The following is a 19042-nucleotide window of genomic DNA, read 5'->3' on the forward strand; positions in this document are numbered from 1 at the left end:
CTGAGACACACAAGCACCGGACTTTTATTGCATGTGTGCATATTTCAACTCATTTTACATATATTTTTTGCCTAAATTACACATTTTCAAGCATAAAAATTGATAAATGAAGTAAAAAACAAAAATAAGCCATCTAGAAGACGCATTCAAAGGTGTCAGTAATGTAACTGTAATGTTGGCTGTGACACACAAGCACCAGACTTTTATTGCAGGTCTGACTGATCACACAACAGCCACAATAATCTCTAACACGGGCTACTGTTGCGGCCCAACGTCACTTCCTGCCTGCCCCCCACTGGGCTCGCCTAGCACTAGAACACATTTACAATACCGCACACAAGTCTTATTTATGTCTTTATTTTCTCTTAACTCTATTGTATTGGGTAATAAGAATGTAAATGTGACTATAGGGGTGTTATGTCATCTCTAGAGGCCTCTAATAATGTTCAAAACCATATTTAGGTTTTCTATGCTACCAAAATATTCCATCTAATATTCCAACTAAGCTCAATAAACAAGGGATTCATGAATTAGGGATGGTATAATAATGTTTTTAAGAGGCTACGGTGTCTCTACGGTATCCTTGAGCATGTTAAAGGATCTGCTCCTATCAAAGTGGCAGTGACAGCACGGGTAGTGTTTTTGTTGTCTTTTTAAATTTATTTTATTAGTTTCATGTAATAATGACTGTACTTAGTGCTCTTCAAGTGTAATGTGTACATTTCAAATATGATTTTTGTTTCCACGTGAGGGTGAATTGTTGAATGTCGCTTGCCCACGTTGGAGTTTTTGAGCGCCTGCTGGGCAAGTCGTTAGTAATGACCCTCTTCAGCCAAGGTCAAAGTGAAATGGCAAGGGCTTTTATTTCTGGGGGTTGACTGAGAAGTTGGTGTCCTCACGTTCACCTCCTTCCTTGTCTTTTCTTTCTCCTTTTCATTTTGCTTTTTATTGGATTATTCCTTTGTGCTTTACCTTCTGAAACCTTAGCCCTCCCCTTAATGATGGGCCGCTGGGTTCACATTGGGGTTGCTGCAACAGGATGGGGTGGGGGGCACATTTGGTCCGTTCCTGGGCTAGCGAGCCATTTCAAGGTGACAGGGGGGCTGGGGGGGACTGACTTCTTGGATTTTTTATTATTATTTTTTTTACAAGGAAGGGGATCCTTGGTGTGAATAGCTGCCCAAGGTGACTGGCTGCCAATAAAAGGCCCGTCAGCCTGGCCTGGGGCCTCCTTCCATCCCAGACAGAACCTTTATAGGGCCGCTTGTAAGCCTGGCCCACTATTAAAGTCTGTCCTGCCTGCACTGAGGAATTTAGGGCCAGGAAACAAGGGGGCGGGGTGGGCAGAGGAAGGTGAAGTTGGGGTGAGTGAAGGTGAAAGTTGAAAGGCAATCTGCTTCTTCAGTCATCATGGCCTCCAAACGTGGACCAGCCGCACTTTTGTTGCTGCTTGTTGTTAAGGTGAAGAGTATAAACGTTAAGTTTGTTGCCGCTCGTGGTTTGTGCTGCACAGCTAACTAAAGTCAAACAATGTACAGTCAAATTGTCATGTTTACCTCGGTTATTGTGCAATATGGTGCACATAGTCCGTTTGCCCTGTAGTATGGTTTGGTTCCACGAAATGCCATGGCCAAACAAAGCACCATATGTGTCGCTGAATCGCCTTCCCTGCATTATTTTATTGAGTGCGGCTGCTAAATAATCCACCATGGGGACAAAGAAAGTTGTGATTGTCAGCAGTTTGATAAAGAAACTCTGAAACACGACTGAATTCCATCTTGCCAGGATGTACATTAATTTCCAGCCATTCCTCATTATTTCACATTGTTTTTAGCATGTAAAACTATTATTATTCTCTTCCAGAAAATATTTTTGGTCATATTTTTGGGTGTCTTTCTTAATAGAAACAATTAAAAATGAAGAAACTTGTATTTGTTATTTAAGTTAATAAATCCAAAACTAGTACAAAACTAGTTAAACACAGGAAGTGAATCCGCTATCAGTAACTGCTGAGTAATAGAGAAAGGGGGATAAATAAATACGCACATGTTGAATTATGTCATTGTGAAGTGCGTGAATGTAACATCGTTAAGCGTGGCCCAAATAAACTCAAGCATTGGTATTTTTTGCACAAATGTGACGATGAAGAGACAAGGGGACAGAGGCCTCGCCGGCCTCGTAAACATGCAGCCTTTGTTTGTTCACATGGGCCTGGGGGTATACGGGCGCGTCTCATTGGACGACCGCTCATGTAAAAAAATGTGAGCTCGTGAACACAAACACACAAAACTCCTGACCAAAAAAAAAAAGCCAAGCAAGGAATGCTGAGCCCCTGTTGGCCAGTAAATGTAGAAGCCAATCAAATCTCAGCTGCCAATCAGCTTTTTATCAGCGGGGGCCATCTGGCCATCAGCTAATTGTGTGTCTTTTAAGTCCCTGTCAATCAGCTGCTTTCCTCCTCCTTTTTCTTTGAAAGAAATCTTTTGACCTGGCCTTCTGGCTCCCGGGGTGTGCCCCAATGCTCAGAGAACTTACTTCTTCTTCTTCTTCTTCTTGTGTGTGCAGCGGTGGAGACCCAGAGCACTAGTTCTGAGGAGATGGTGCCCAGCTCGCCGTCACCTCCGCCCCCTCCTCGTGTCTACAAGCCCTGCTTCGTGTGCCAGGACAAGTCTTCCGGATACCACTATGGAGTCAGCTCCTGCGAGGGATGCAAGGTACAACGCCCACAGCCAACCCAGCTCCCTTTGCTGCCCTCTAGTGTATAAATGACAGCACCATGCAACTTTAAGTGGAGTTTTGCTGCCAACTAGTGGATAAGTGGCAGTACCAAACAACGTTCAATTTAATGTGCTGCTTTCTCCAGGATGAATGACAGTACCGCACAACTTTGCCTGGTGAACAAATGGCAGTACCACGTTACTTTCAAATTACTTTGCTGCCATTTAGTGGATTAATGACACTATCGTACAACTGGCAACTTACGCTGCAGCCCTCTAGTGGATAAATGTCTACCACACAACTAGTTCAAGTGTTGTCCCTGGGCTGGGAGATACCGTAAACGTCAGTATTGATACCTTTTATCTGAAAATGGTCATATCTTTGACTGATTTGGAGATTTTGCCTTTCATTTGCTGATCATTATAATCAAAATAATAAAATAACAGAAACAGAGGTACAACTGTATAACAATATCTGCATTGTAAAAATATGAATTAGTACTCCGTATTTGGACCAGAGGACTCTACTTTCATTCAATTGCGGATCTTGCCTAAATCAGGTCCAAACCTGTTCCACCAGAGGTCCCTTACTGAAAAAGGTTTCAGGGTCCATTTTTACATTTTTTTTTTTTGACAGAGCTTTTCTACCTGTCACTCACACACAATAGTGACCAGCCTAAATAAGAAGTGCCAAAAAAGACACATTGTCTCACATTCAGGGTTGAGAGATTTATAACGTGAGTGGCAGCAGGTGGAGCCAAACAACCTCTCTCCAAATAAGTCACAGCTTTTCTACCAGTCACTCACACACATTAGTGACCAGCTGAAACAAAAGTACCAAAAATGAGGTCGTCTAATATTTGAGGTTGAGAGATTTACAACTTGCATAGCAGCAGGTGCAGACAAACAACTTATTTCCAAGCAAGTCAGAGCTTTTCTACATGTCACTCACACACATTAGTGACCAGCCAAAAACAAGTGCTAAAATTACATTTGGGGTTTAGAATGTGCCAACCAGCAGGTGGAGCCAGAAGACGTCTTTCCAAGTGAGTCAGAGCTTTTTTACCAGTCAATTCCAAATTAGTGACACAAATTTGGGCAAGGTATCAAACAAGAAGAGGAGTTATGATGCTCATGTGAGCATGAGGGAGTCATCAATGGTGCAGCTTAGAATGTAGTTTTTGCAGTAGTAGTCGTAGTTTTTGTAGTAGGCAGTGCAGTCACCAAGGTGCTTTACACAGGCAGACATTGAGAGATTTGTTTGTGATGCGTTTCAGGGTTTTTTCCGCCGCAGCATCCAGAAGAACATGGTGTACACGTGCCACCGGGACAAGAACTGCCAGATTAATAAGGTGACCCGCAACCGCTGTCAGTACTGTCGACTGCAGAAGTGTTTCGAGGTCGGCATGTCTAAAGAAGGTGGGTGGTCCGTGCTCCTGCTTCTTCAATGACCCACAGCTCTTGAACGTCAATAATAATATGCTGATGATGCCTGCCTCCACCTAGCCGTGCGCAACGACAGGAACAAAAAGAAGAAGGACGTGAAGGAGGAGGCTGTGCTGCCCGAGAACTACGAGCTGAGCGGGGAGCTGCAGGAGCTGGTGAACAAAGTCAGCAAAGCTCAACAGGAGACATTTCCGTCTCTTTGCCAGCTGGGAAAATACACCACAGTGAGTCACTCGCACACACAGCCTATCCCAGCTGTCTTCGGGCGAGAGGCGGGGTACACCCTGGACTGGTGGCCAGCCAATCACAGGGCACATATAGACAAACAACCATTCACACTCACATTCATACCTATGGACAATTTGGAGTCACCAATTAACCTAGCATGTTTTTGGAATGTGGGAGGAAACCGGAGTACCCGGAGAAAACCCACGCATGCACGGGGAGAACATGCAAACTACACACAGAGATGGCCGAGGGTGGAATTGAACCCTGGTCTCCTAGCAGGGAGATCTGCGTGTGAACCACTCGACCGCCTTGCCGCTCTTTCTACATCAATAATCTATTTATTGGCATCTTAAAATAAATCTATTTTAATTATTATTTTAAATTACGTCTATTATACATTAGGATTTTTGTATTTTTATTTAAAAATAATGTAATGTTATTAAAAATAATTTAATAACTGTTCTTAAATAGTGTCACACCAAACAGTCCTGTATCAACAAGAATGAATGAAGTCAAAATAACAGAAAAATTGTAAGGAAAAAACGTCAAAGTTTTACAAGTAACTAATACTATGAGGAATAATGTAATATTAGTAGCATAGGGCAGAAATATTCAAGAAAAAAAATATTTTAATAAATTTTTGGTAAAGCCGTCCATCCATCCATTTTCCTCCGCTTATCCGGGTCCGGGTCGCGGGGGCAGCAGTCTTAGAAGGGAAGCCCAGACTTCCCGGTCCCCGGCCACCTCCTCCAGCTCCACCGGGAGGACACCAAGGCGTTCCCAGGCCAGCTGTGAGACATAGTCCCTCCAGCGTGTCCTAGGTCTGCCCCGGGCCTTTTCCCGGCTGGGCATGCCCAGAACACCTCGCCAGGGAGGCGTCCGGGAGGCATCCGGACTAGATGCCCGAGCCACCTCAACTGACTCCTCTCGATGTGAAGGAGAAGCGGCTCTACTCTGAGCCCCTCCCGGATGGCTGAGCTCCTCACCCTATCTCTTAGGGTGAGTCCAGCTACCCTACGGAGGAAACTCATTTCAGCCGCCTGTATCCGCGATCTCATTCTTTCAGTCATGACCCAAAGCTCATGACCATAGGTGAGGGTGGGAACATAGATCAACCGGTAAATTGAGAGCTTTGCCCTCCGGCTCAGCTCTCTTTTCACCACGACGGTCCGGTACAACGACCGCATTACTGCCGAGGCTGCACCGATCCGTCTGTCGACCTCACGCTCCCACCTTCCCTCACTCGTGAACAAGACTGGGGCAGGACCTCAATCCCAACCCGGAGGGAGAACTCCACCCTTTTCCGACTGAGAACCATGGCCTCTGATTTGGAGGTACTGAGTCTCATCCCAGAAGCTTCATACTCAGATGCAAACCGTCCCAGTAAACGCTGAAGGTCGCAGCCCGAAGAAGCCATAAGAACCACATCATCTGCAAATAGCAGAGATGAGATTCTAAGGCCCCCAAATTGGACTCCCTCAACACCTTGGCTGCGCCTATAAATTCTGTCCATGAAAATTGTGAACAGAATCGGTGACAAAGGGCAGCCTTGGCGGAGGCCAACGTTTACGGGAAACAGGCTCGACTTACTACTGGCAATGCGAACCAGAGTCCTGCCCCGTTTGTATAAGGACCGGATAGCACGTAGTAGCGCGCCACCAATCCCGTACTCCCGGAGCGTCCCCCAAAGGACGCCGCGAGGGACACGGTCGAATGCCTTTTCCAGGTCCACAAAGCACATGTAGACTGGTTGGGTAAACTCCCATGCACCCTCAAGCACCCTCGTGAGGGTGTAGAGCTGGTCCAGTGTTCCACGACCAGGACGAAAACCGCATTGGACCTCCTGTATCAGAGGTTCGGCCAACGGTCGTACCCTTCTCTCCAGCACCCTGGAATAGACTTTCCCAGGGCGGCTGAGGAGTGTGATCCCCCTGTAGTTGGAACACACCCTCCGGTCACCCTTCTTAAAAAGGGGGACCACCACCCCAGTCTGCCAATTCAAAGGTACTGTTCCCGACGTCCATGCAATGTTGAAGAGACGTGTCAGCCAGGACAGTCCCTCAACATCCAGAGCCTTGAGGAATTCTGGGCGGAACTCGTCCACCCCCGGAGCTTTGCCACTGAGGAGCGTCTTAATGACCCCAGATACCTCAGCCACAGTGATGGCACTGTCCACGTATGTGTCCTCAGACTCTGCTTCCTCTATGGAAGGTATGTCAGTGGGATTGAGAAGGGCCTCAAAGTATTCCTTCCACCGTCCGACTACATCCCCAGTCGAGGTCAGCAGGCCCCCGTCTCCACTGTAAACAGTGTGGACTGGGCACTGCTTCCCTTTTCTGAGGCGCCGGATGGTTTGCCAGAACCTCTTCGAGGCCGACCGAAAGTCGTGCTCCATGGCCTCACCGAATTCCTCCCACACCCGAGTTTTTGCCTCGATAACCGCCGAAGCCGCAAACCGTTTGGCCTGACGGTACCTGTCAGCTGCTTCCGGAGTCCCACAAGCCATCAAGGCTCGATAGGACTCCTTCTTCAGCTTGACGGCAGCCTCTGGTGTCCACCATCGGGTTCGGGGCCTGCCGCCGCGACTGGCACCGACCGCCTTGCAGCCGCAGCTCCGGTCAGGTGCCTCAGCTATGGAGGCACGGGATATGGCCCATTCGGACTCAATATCCCGGTCCTCCCCTGGGATGCAGGTGAAGCTCTGCCGGAGGTGAGAGTTGAAGACTCGACGAACGGGAGACTCTGCCAGACGTTCCCAGCACACCCTCACTACTGGTTTGGGCCTACCAGGTCTGTCCAGCATCCTCCCCCGCCATCTAATCCAACTCACCACCAGGTGGTGATCAGTTGACAGCTCAGCCCCTCTCTTCACCCGTGTGTCCAGAACATGCGGACGCAGGTCTGATGATACGACTACAAAGTCGATCATAGACCTGTGGCCTAGGGTGTCCTGGTGCCAAGTGCACTTATGGACATCCCTATGTTCGAACATGGTGTTAGTTATGGACAAACTGTGGTTCGCACAGAAGTCCAATAACATTACACCGCACGGGTTCAGATCAGGGAGGCCGTTCCTCCCAATCACGCCCCTCCAGGTCACACTGTCATTGCCCACATGGGCGTCGAAGTCTCCTAGTAGAAGGACGGAGTCACCAGCTGGGGTGCTCTCCAGCACCCCTCTGATGGACTCCAAGAAGGCCGGGTACTCTGAACTGCCATTTGGTGCGTACGCACAAATGACAGTCAGGACCCTTTCCCCAGCCCGAAGGCGTAGGGAAGTGACCCTCTCGTTCACCGGGGCTGACTCCAACACAGAGGCACCAAGCCGGGGGGCTATTAATAAGCCCACACCAGCTCGCCGCCTCTCCCCTGCAGCAACTCCAGAGTAGAACAAGGTCCAGCCCCTCTCGAGGAGTTTGGTTCCGGAACCCAAACTGTGGGTCGAGGTGAGTCCGACTATGTCTAGTCGGAATGTCTCAACCTCTCGCACAAGTTCAGGTTCCTTCCCCACCAGCGAAGTGACATTCCATGTCCCAAGAACCAGATTTGGCCGCCGAAGACCAGGTCGCCTACGCACCCGCCCTTGACCGCCACACAACACACATTGCACCGGACCCTTATGCTTGCCCCCGTAGCTGGTGGGTCTACGAGGGGGAGATCCCGTGTGGCTTCTTCGGGCTGGGCCCGGCCGGGCTCCACGGGTGAAGGCCCGACCACCAGGCGCTCGCCTGCGAGCCCCTCCCCCGGGCCTGGCTCCAGGGTGAGGCCCCGGTATCCCACTTCCGGGCGAGGTACGGTTTCTCCTCTTGTTTTTAATCATATGGGTCTTCTGAATCACTCTTGGTCTGTCCCGTCACCTCGGACCTGTTTGCCTTGGGAGACCCTACCAGGGGCATATAGCCCCAGACAACATAGCTCCTCGGATCACTCGGGCACTCAAACCCCTCCACCACGATAAGGTGGTGATTCACGGAGAGGTAAAGCCATTGAAATTGATATTAGTCTTCTCGCATGGCTGTTTTGGAAAAGAGACTTATTTTCTGTCAGAGGTGTGTTAAGAAGCAGAGTGGCGTTGGAAGGACAAGCTACTGTGCATTCACAGTCATGAGTGAGGGTGAAGGAAAGTATGACACTACTTATAGAATAGAATATTGTGCATGTGAACATCGTGTGCAAGGTGAAAGTGACGCAATAAACAAACAACATGAATGCTTGTACTACTTGATGGAAGGAAGGCTGACTGGACTGACTTTGCCGAGACTATGAAAGCCCATTCGGCCACGTGTCCCTCTTTTTTTCGTTTTTTTCCCAGAACTCCAGCGCTGACCACAGGGTCCAGCTGGACTTGGGCCTGTGGGACAAGTTCAGCGAGTTGTCCACCAAGTGCATTATCAAGATCGTGGAGTTTGCCAAGCGGTTGCCAGGCTTCACCACGCTCACCATCGCCGACCAGATCACCCTCCTCAAATCTGCATGTCTGGACATCCTGGTACTCCTTCAACTCGCCCGCCTTCCACACACACCTGCCTTCATCAGCCGTCACCACCTCAGTAGACACGCTGCTAAAAATGTGACAGTTACATAAAAAAGTGAGCAGCTGCCTGCAAGTTTCCTCAAGTGTTGATTTTCCTGGCCAGATGCTGAGGATATGTACACGCTACACCCCCGAGCAAGACACCATGACCTTCTCCGACGGCCTGACCCTCAACAGAACCCAGATGCACAATGCCGGCTTCGGCCCGCTCACGGACCTGGTGTTCGCCTTCGCCGGGCAGCTGCTGCCTTTGGAGATGGACGACACGGAAACTGGCCTCCTCAGCGCCATCTGCCTCATCTGCGGAGGTACAAAAACTTTTCTTCTCTGTTGTCTTTGTTCCACAAGATGTTCTCCTCATCATCATCATCTCCCTCAGACCGCATGGACCTGGAGGAGCCCGAGAAAGTGGACAAGCTGCAGGAGCCGCTGTTGGAGGCGCTGAAGATTTACACCCGCCGCCGCCGCCCCAACAAGCCTCACATGTTCCCTCGCATGCTCATGAAGGTCACCGACCTCCGAGGCATCAGCACCAAAGGTCATCTCTCACTGTCTGCATGCCATAACATTAGCATTGCAACCTAGCATCAGCCTGTCAGGTTCTCAAATAGTCCCACCTTGGGTGCCACACTTTGACATGCAGAAATATACTTACATGTGCACAATGCATTTCAAAGAATATGGGGCCGTGTTCCGTGTTCAGGGGGCTGTAAAGTAGATGTGAGGTCATGTGATGTCATGTTTGTGCAAACAGGTGCAGAGAGAGCCATCACACTAAAGATGGAGATCCCTGGCCCCATGCCGCCGCTCATCAGGGAGATGCTGGAAAACCCAGACCCCTTCGAGGACAGTAGCGACTCGGGAGAAAGCTCCACTCCCGCCCCTGTCCCTGCTGCCGCCGATCCCCCGCCCCCCATCCCTGCCATCAAGCGAGAAGAGAAGAGCTCATGCGAGTCCGCAGTGGAGGAAGAAGAGGACGATGATGAGGAAGACGACTACTGGGATGAGGAGAGGGAGCGGCTGGCGGACAGTGACGGAGAGCTATGGGGGGAGGAAGCGACCACGCAAAATAAAAGCGGGACAACACAGTAGGAGATCATCATCCTCACCTCCAATCAGGCTCTTATTAAACGTTTACAGGAAGTGAGGGACGAAGCAAAAGCACTAAAAAGGAGGACAAGAATGTCACCATGCCAAAAAGACAAGGCGGTGGTCCACGAGGAGACAGACAGGAGGACGTCTCTTCATCGTCTCCTCTGGAAAAGGGCTACACTTTGTAAAAAAAACAAACAAAAACTAAACATTTTTTAAATGACAAGTGACAGAAATGCTACTTATCTTTTCTTATTGTGTCTGCTTTGTGTCAATTATTGTCATTTTTGTTTTGTTTTGTGTGTTCTATCAAAACTCACAAGCTAACAGTGGAAATCTCAGGCGGAAAGTCAGCAATAACGCATTTGAAGACGCGAGTCACGTTCCAAATCAGACCAAAATGGCGGCTGACCGAGGTCTGCGGTGGAGGGGGTCACCTGCCGGTACAGTGTTGTGGAAGACAAACGGGACTCAGCAGGACCGTGAAGCCATAGAGGAGGAGGAACGCAGCTGATTCAGGTTTCACGCATTGACATGAGAAAGCCGCCTCCATTCATCGGAATGAATTTTCACAGCTAATAAATGCACACATCACACTTCAGCTAAATTGTCTCATGCCAAATATTCATTTGTGATATGGACACCCTGTATAAACGCTTCTTAATTGTCCCATTCGCTGTAAGAAAAGCATCGTTTGTGGACATCAGGGATGAAATAAAAACATAAGAAGCTCTCACGCACAGGTCTGAATGTAGCACACCATCTCGGAATGTAAGGATGAAAGACTCAAGGACACAAAAGAGGTCATTTGAGTATCACATATTTGTGCATCAAAGATGTACGGATTTGTCCATCAGACGTTTGCACTGTTAATTCAATCCAATCCTGGGATCTTTCAATACAGCAGAAGATGCATGAATTCAAATGGAGTACAGCAATAACATGCAAACAAAAGTGGACTATTCAGACAATACAAAACAACTTATGGAACATTTGGGTTGTTATGCAACAGAGAATATTTAATGACACAAAAATGACTTTTGAATGAGCTCTTTTTATTTCTGATGTGCCTCATAACCACCAGCCTCTGCCATCTCCTTCATGTTAAGATATGTGAACATCTCATGAGTTGTTCTCTTTATGCTCCTATTAAAAATATGTCTATGTAGTTTGCTTCTTTATTTGTTTTTTTCATGATGTATTTTGATAAAAAGGCGCTTTGTTGTTTTCACACCTTTCTGTGTGCCGTTGTTTTTATTTATCATTTTATCACATTTTAGCTAAATAAGCATACACACCAAAAACAAACTTGTAAGTAACTTAAAGAGGATTATTAAATGATACTAGATCCCAGTGGGGGCGCTATAGTACTTTTATTTGAATAAAATACACCATAAATCTCAAGTTGTGTACAATGTTAAATCTGAATACTTCTCCTCTTTGCCAAGTGGTTTCTCTTAAAACTGCTTCAAAACATTTGAATTAAGCGGCTTCTCCTCTTGAGACTGGCATTGTGTCTTATTTCATGACTGTCACGAATCAATGTACATAAGCATGATAAACCAATAACAATCATGCATAACGTTGGAAATATAATCCATAAATAAACATAGCAATAGCTACAACTACATTTAAGATCCGTGCAAACCTTCAAGTCACACACTTCAACTTGACTGGGAGTACATTTGAATGTTTTCTAACACACGCAAATGTTCCATGAAGTCAGAAGCAGCATCATTTTCTCCCCAAAGCGCTCATTTCATGTCAACAGGCATTCAGTGCCACATCACTGGATGCCTGTAAAAAGATCAACATTTAAATGTATTTCACCTAAGGCCATCTGGTAATTAGGCAACTCACACACACAAAAGAAAACCTCACACACTCAACCTGACAGGTAGAACTGGCAGTTCTGTGTGCTACCACATGGGGAAGCTCATCAATTCACTGCAGGAGAAACACGTAGAATTCCACATGTAAACCTCCAGCCTTTGTTGTGCTAGTAGTATTTTCCATTTCTTTATTTTTTTTACCAACAAATCTCATGAGAAGGTTTAGACCAGGGGTGGGCAAACTTTTTGACTCGCGGGCCGCATTGATATGACAAAATTTCCGGAGGCAAACTATATATTTTACACGTAACAGTCCACCTGGTATTATTGTATCTGTAAAATTGTCATTCAATCTGCTATTATTATTTATTATTTTATATTTATATTTAAATATTTAAAAAATAATAAAATATTATAATAATTACAATAAAATTAAAATAATAATTATTATATTATGTAAAATATGCAAATATAACAATATTATATATAAGTTTAAATGAAATACTTTGGAAAGATTGGGCGGGCCGTATTCAAACACTTGGCAGGCCGGATGTGGCTCCCGGGCCGTAGTTTGCCCACCCCTGGTTTAGAGTAAACAAAATAGTGTGTGTGTGTGTGTGTGTGTCACCTGACTACGGGGTCCACAAGTCCCGCAAGCATCAGTTTCTTCTCACCATGATGGACCGCCTGATCCTGGGCGTCTCCTGGATGGCGTGCACCTAGATGAGCATTCTGGTATCCAAAATGTGATAAAGGGTCCACAATTACTGTATTGTTGTGATGATTACATCATATGATACATGCGGCATATACAGTAAAGGATTGTAGCGTTACAACAGGACTGGCCACTCATGACACACACTGTGGCATGAAGGTGAAAGTCTGCCATGATGGGGTGCATGCCAACTCACTCCATCAGCATCACTGGCTCTCATCCCAATCTCTGCTTCCTGCTTGTTCATCTTCATCCTCTCTTCCCTCAGTTGTTCCTCCTTCCTGCTCAGCTCACTGCTCAGCTCCTCTATTTTCTTTTGATCAGCCTGCACACACACACACAGAATATGTACTGTGGGAAGAGTAAGAAAGTCATTTACAGTGAAATTATTGTGTGTCAAAAAGTGCTGCCCATAGAAAATCATGGAAGTGTTCCATATCTGCAAGGTGTCCCTAAAATCGGGAAATGAAATAGCTGTATACACATGATATTCATACATTTAAAAAAGTTCAAATACCATTATTATTTTTAATATTACAAAAGACCTTAAAATCATATGTTGAATATGAAATTAATCTATTTGCAATAACTATATAATAATGTATAATATCAAAATAAGAAATATGTATTCATATTTGTTCATATGGAATTAAAACGCATTAATCAATGTATTATAAATAACTGCAGAACTAAAATAATATACAACATAAAAGAAGAAGCCGCTCGTTCAGGAGATCAGGAAGACCTGGGGTGATATTTGTCACGCTCTGAGTGGGTTTGCCCGTCACAGTTTGGTTATGTTCCCGGTCTAGGTTTTGGTTTCCGTTTTGAACTCTTATTTTGTATTTAACTTCCTGTTTTGTCCTGTCGTCCTTGGTTGCCGTAATCATTCACACCTGTCCCTAATTTGTGTTTGTATTTAGTTCAGGTGTGTGCATCTCCCCTTTGTGGGATTATTGTTAGTTTGTCCGTCAGCAGTTGAGCTGCTTTTTCTGCCGCTGCTATTATAGCAAAAAATAAATATTATTTACCTGCTATTGGTCCTGCTCTCTGCATCCTGGGGTCGCACCGCAACATCGACATGCCGCGCCGTGACAATATTATTTTTATATTATGTATGGAATTTAAATTTATTCATTCATTTATATGCAATAATTGTATAATAAAAGAAAAATAAGTGAAAATTTTTTTTAATCTATATTACATGAAAATATGTATTCTATTCATATCCAATTTATTAAATTTCTTATATATATTATATATATATTATATATAATATAAACTAAAATGTGATGAATAAAATAATAATAATAATAATAAAATATAATAAAAATATATTATATATATAAATATATATATATATTATATAATATAATAATAATATATTATAATATATGTATATATAATATATTATATATAATATATTTGTATTATATGAAATAGTTTGTGCCCAGTCTTTAAAGACACTGTATAGTTGGCTGTTGAGGCGCCATCCTGACCTCTGCCACCTGTCTGGAAGCTTCTCTCTCCAGGGCCCAGTTGCTGCGCTCCTCCCTGAGGAGCAGCTTCTCCTCAGACAGCTGCAGGCCCAGCTGGGCCACCTGCAGGCGGGCCTGATGCAGCTCGGCGTGAGAGTGGCCTTGACTGGTGCCCAGTTCCCTCAGCTCCCTGCGCAGGCTGTCTGCTAAACGCTCGCTCAACTCCAGGCGAAGATGCAAGCCACGGACCTCCGCCAGCACGGCTTCGTGCTCCGCCTGCAGGATGAACTTCCGTGACATGACCACAAGAGGGGGGCTGACGTTTATGCTTCTTCACCCACCTTCAGCAACTTTTTCTTTTCCTCGTCAAGCTTGATTTGATTGCATGTTTTCTTCAATATCTCTTTCAGCCTGCAGCAAAATAAAAGCAATGTTCTTTATTATCTAAATTATTCCACATTCATATAGACACCTGTGAGTTATTACATGACTGGATGACAAAGTATTGACATTTCTGGAAATGCCTCATTAAGACATTTGAGAGACTTGCCTTTCCATCTCTGTGTTTCTCTCCTCCTCTCGGCCTGCTAAAGCCTTGATGTCTTCCTCCAAGTCTTTGACTCGCTGCTGACTTTGCGCTTTTTCCTCCAAAAGTTGACTCAGTTCATTGTTGAGGTTCTGCCGACTGCTTGTAACATCCTGGATGGAGATGGTAACCAAACATGATGATGGTATCAACTAATCGGTGAACCAACATGAAGATGGTATCAACTAATCGGTGAACCAACATGATGATGGTATCAACTAATCGGTGATCCAACATGATGATGGTATCAACTAATCAGTGATCCAACATGATGACGGTATCAACTAATCGGTGATCCACCATGATATCAACTAATCGGTGATCCGACATGATGACGGTAACAACTGTCAGTGATCCAACATGATAATGGTATCAACTCTCAGTGATCCAACATGATGATGGTATCAACAAATCGGTGATCCAACATGATGATGGTACCAACTATCAGTGATCCAACATGAGGACAGTATTAACTGTCAGTGATCCAACATGATGATGGTATCAACTAATCGGTGATCCACCATATCAACTAATCGGTGAGCCGACATGATGACGGTATCAACTGTCAGTGATCCAACATGATGATGGTATCAACTATCAGTGATCCAACATGATGATGGTATCAACTATCAGTGATCCAACATGATGGTATCAACTAATCGGTGATCCAACGTGATGATGGTATCAACTATCAGTGATCCAACATGGATCAACTAATCGGTGATCCAACATGATGGTGGTATCAACTATCAGTGATCCAACATGATGATGCTATCAACTAATCGGTGATCCAACATGATGATGGTATCAACTATTAGTGATCCAACCGGATGATGGTACCAACTATGAGTGATCCAACATGATGATGGTATCAACTGTCAGTGATCCAACATGATGATGGTATCAACTAATCGGTGATCCAACATGATGATGGTATCAACTATCAGTGATCCAACATGATGACGGTATCAACTATCAGTGATCCAACATGATGATGGTATCAACTAATCGGTGATCCGACATGATGACGGTATCAACTATCAGTGATCCAACATGATGATGGTATCAACTATCAGTGAACCAACATGATGATGGTATCAACTAATCGGTGATCCGACATGATGACGGTATCAACTATCAGTGATCCGACATGATGACGGTATCAACTATCAGTGATCCGACATGATGACGGTATCAACTATCAGTGATCCGACATGATGACAGTATCAACTATCAGTGATCCAACATGACGACGGTATCAAGTATCAGTGATCCAACATGATATGTATCGTCCTTACCAGATGCTTTCCTTCTACCATCTTCAAGGTGTCGCACTTATGATTCAGGTTTTCACAGAGCTTGCTAATCTGCTCCTTCATGGCTTCCCGCTCCCGCTCCCATTCCTCTTTCGCTTTTCTGCTGCTGCTCCGCTCCTCCTCCATCTCCCGTTTGGACTCCTCCACCGCCTGCTGCAACTCCGCCTTTTTCCTGCGGCTCTCCTCCAGCTGACTCTGCGAACAAACAACACCTTCAAGGAGCTGCCCGAGGGTAGGATGGATGGTTTTTTTGCTACAACCTGCAGCAGCTGAGCTTTGGGGACCACCAGGAGCAGCTCCTCCTCATCTCCATCTTCCTCATCACACTCCTCTTTCAGGGTCTCCAGCTCCTCCAGAGGCTTGGGGGAGCAGAATGTGAAAGGTCTGCTTTGGGAGCATACTCCCCCCGTCTTGTCCACATACACAAACTGGTACTCCTCTGTGCTGGGGCGGGGCAGGTAAAAGGCTGCCAAATAATATGAATATATTAGACATATACACACCCTTTCCAAAAAATAAGACTATCATGGGAAAATATTTATTTCCATAATTCCTTTCATTAGATTAGAGATGGACGGCCCACAATTTAAACAATGTCGAGTACTTACGTGGTATGAAAACGTTTTGGATGAGTCCGGAAGAAAAAGAGTTTTTTTTATGTTTCACTGCTCTGATTTGACTATGTCAGCACGGAGCAATGGCTTCCAGGAAACATTTGTTCAGGTTTCAAAGACCGCGAGCAGAAGTGGTTGGAGTTGCAGATTCCAGGTGAAGAGAAAAATATGGGTCTGTTATGTGAACATGGGCGAAGCTGGACTATCCGCCAAACTGTTGCTGAAGTCCGATACCTTTCCAACGCTACTTGATCATGTTTAAAAGTCAGAAGAGCAAGCTATACATAACAATGTATTATTATGTCCTAACTGTTTTTTCTGTGTAGCATCATAGTGTGCATACGGGGGGCGTCTTACCTGCATGCATGCAAATTACAAGCTCACCGACGTCTGGAGTTGCTAATGGCCTTTTTCACCACAATCGGTGGGTCTACCCAAGTTTCTTCAAACACACGTTGTCCCACAATAAACGTGTAATGACCGCACTTAGGAAATGCAGACCCATGTTACCACTCTTTGAGTTCATACACGGTAAGTCAACCGGTAGCTCACGAGCTACCAGTAGACCCTAACCTCCTTTCAAGTAGCTCTCAAAATGGTTTATACTCCTATACCGACAAAATCAGCTGTTTCTGGAAGATCTAGAAAGCATTCTGTGCTGGTTATTGTGTGTAGCAGCTCTATAGGAGTCCACAACTCAATACAAAAGATCGAAAATGAGCATAATGGGTCTTTGTAAGATGCTGTTTCGCTGTTTTTGCCAAGCCTGTATCAGACGACAGGTCTGCTTGATTGAGGTAGTTTATACCTTGAAAAGGTGCACAGCAGTCCACTGTGGTTCCTTCAGTGTAGCCTTCGGGAATGAGCGACCAAGAGTAGGTGTGATACTCTCCAAGTGAGGACCAGCCGACCTTTAGAGGAAGAAAATTTTGGCCACTTCAGACAAGATCCAATGCAATAGTAGCATAAATATTCAAACGTCGACCATGTTGTCTTGTAGGTGTTTGTGTTAATAATCCTGAATAAACATTGTGAGGAATCAATACCTTTCCGAGTGTGCTTTCATCTTTGTATTGACTGATTTCTTTTGTGCAGTGTTTGTGCGGAATATCATTATGTGAGTGTGTTGAGGTGTTTGTTGCTACATCGTAACACCTTAAAGATGCCAATCCAGTCCCTGTTGCTCCACTGATGGGCCGAGGTCACACTGTAATGACACTCCACCCTGGTTTGGGGGAAATAGAGCTGCCCCACATTTCGAAACACCACCGTAAACTCAGGACATTGTTGCTCCATGACGAGGAGGAAGACGGACTCCAGTGACAGGACAGCTGAGGAGAAGACATTTGATAAGAGCCAGTCCAGGAATGCAGCATGATCACCCACTGGGAGACAACATGTTTACAAGCTATAAGATACTACACAAATAGACGTGTAATACTTCATATATAGTAGTCACTAATGGTAAATAAATACATTCAAACACAACTTTTACGGAGCCCATTTTTCTGACAACATTGTACCTGCCGGGTGTAGCATGAGTTGACGTTAAATGATGATGTAGCCTGAGCTGTTAGCTAACGGAGTTTACTATAATAACACTTGTTGTATTATTTTTAAATGACAGACTCACATTTCAATCAAAAGCCTTACCTGGATGTGTCGTTGTATGTTTCTGTGGAGCTGTGAGCCGTGTTTCCATCAGCAGACGCTCAGCAAACTTTGCCAAGTGTACTTTCACAACACGCACTATGGTCACGTGGTCCAAGACCAGCCGGCGTCTTACTGGTGGCTCATGGGAAATGTAGTTAAATCACCAATTAAAGCTCCATTGCCCTATTTGCTGCTGCGAATCTCCGCTTGGGCGTCTCTGTGTGGAGTTTGCATGTTCTCCCGTGCATGCGTGGGTTTTCTCCGGGTACTCCGGTTTCCTCCCACATTCCAAAAACATGCTAGGTTAATTGGCGACTCCAAATTGTACAAACACTATAAAAATAGTTACATGCAGCTGTTCATTCACTAACTAACTAACTAACTAACTAGTCTAACTAACTAACAACTACCACCTAAAATGTGAGGACGTTATTGTTTAAATATATGTCTAAAGAACCCAAAACATAGTTTTTGGTTTCCTTCAAATATTTTTTTTCTTCACGTCCTGCAGGTAACATATTTGGTTTGAGTGAAATATGAAAACTCAGCACATCGTGCTTTCTAAAAAGAAACGCAAGTAAAGCATTCATTCATTCATTCATTTTCTACTGCTTATCCTCACGAGGGTCGTGGGGGTGCTGGAGCCTATCCCAGCTGTCTTCGGGCGAGAGGCGGGGTACACCCTGGACTGGTGGCCAGCCAATCACAGGGAACAAACAACCATTCACACTCACATTCATACCTATGGACAATTTGGAGTCGCCAATTAACCTAGCATGTTTTTGGAATGGGGGAAGAAACCAAAGTACCTGGAAAAAACCCATGCATGCA

The 19042-nt window shown here is 45.3% G+C and overlaps 2 protein-coding genes across 3 annotated transcripts in view; one reads left to right on the forward strand and one right to left on the reverse strand.

Moving 5' to 3' along the window:
* The window catches only part of LOC131105952 (retinoic acid receptor gamma-A-like), a 49287-nt gene extending 38037 nt beyond the window's left edge, over positions 1 to 11250 (forward strand). For both annotated transcript variants that reach the window (XM_058054517.2, XM_058054518.2), the window contains 7 exons: positions 2566 to 2714; positions 3995 to 4136; positions 4224 to 4387; positions 8704 to 8880; positions 9029 to 9233; positions 9305 to 9463; positions 9680 to 11250. In XM_058054517.2, the coding sequence (XP_057910500.2) occupies positions 2566 to 2714; positions 3995 to 4136; positions 4224 to 4387; positions 8704 to 8880; positions 9029 to 9233; positions 9305 to 9463; positions 9680 to 10017 (1334 nt within the window). In that variant the 3' untranslated portion in view covers positions 10018 to 11250. The remainder of the gene's footprint in view (positions 1 to 2565; positions 2715 to 3994; positions 4137 to 4223; positions 4388 to 8703; positions 8881 to 9028; positions 9234 to 9304; positions 9464 to 9679) is intronic.
* LOC131105953 (calcium-binding and coiled-coil domain-containing protein 1-like) lies at positions 10621 to 18340 on the reverse strand. Its single transcript, XM_058054519.2, has 11 exons — positions 18212 to 18340; positions 17714 to 17889; positions 17367 to 17469; positions 16205 to 16410; positions 15927 to 16139; positions 14593 to 14741; positions 14384 to 14453; positions 14064 to 14318; positions 12761 to 12889; positions 12478 to 12581; positions 10621 to 11964 (listed from the first exon to the last, which is right to left on the reverse strand). The coding sequence occupies exons 1-11, from the start codon at positions 18258 to 18260 to the stop codon at positions 11937 to 11939; spliced, it is 1482 nt and encodes a 493-aa protein (XP_057910502.2). The 5' UTR covers positions 18261 to 18340; the 3' UTR covers positions 10621 to 11936.
* Positions 18341 to 19042: the final 702 nt, after the last annotated feature.

The sequence above is a fragment of the Doryrhamphus excisus genome, linkage group LG18 (genome assembly GCF_037039965.1).
Source record: "Doryrhamphus excisus strain RoL-2023G ecotype Guam linkage group LG18, RoL_Dexc_Guam_v1.1, whole genome shotgun sequence".
Lineage (NCBI taxonomy): Eukaryota > Metazoa > Chordata > Actinopteri > Syngnathiformes > Syngnathidae > Doryrhamphus > Doryrhamphus excisus.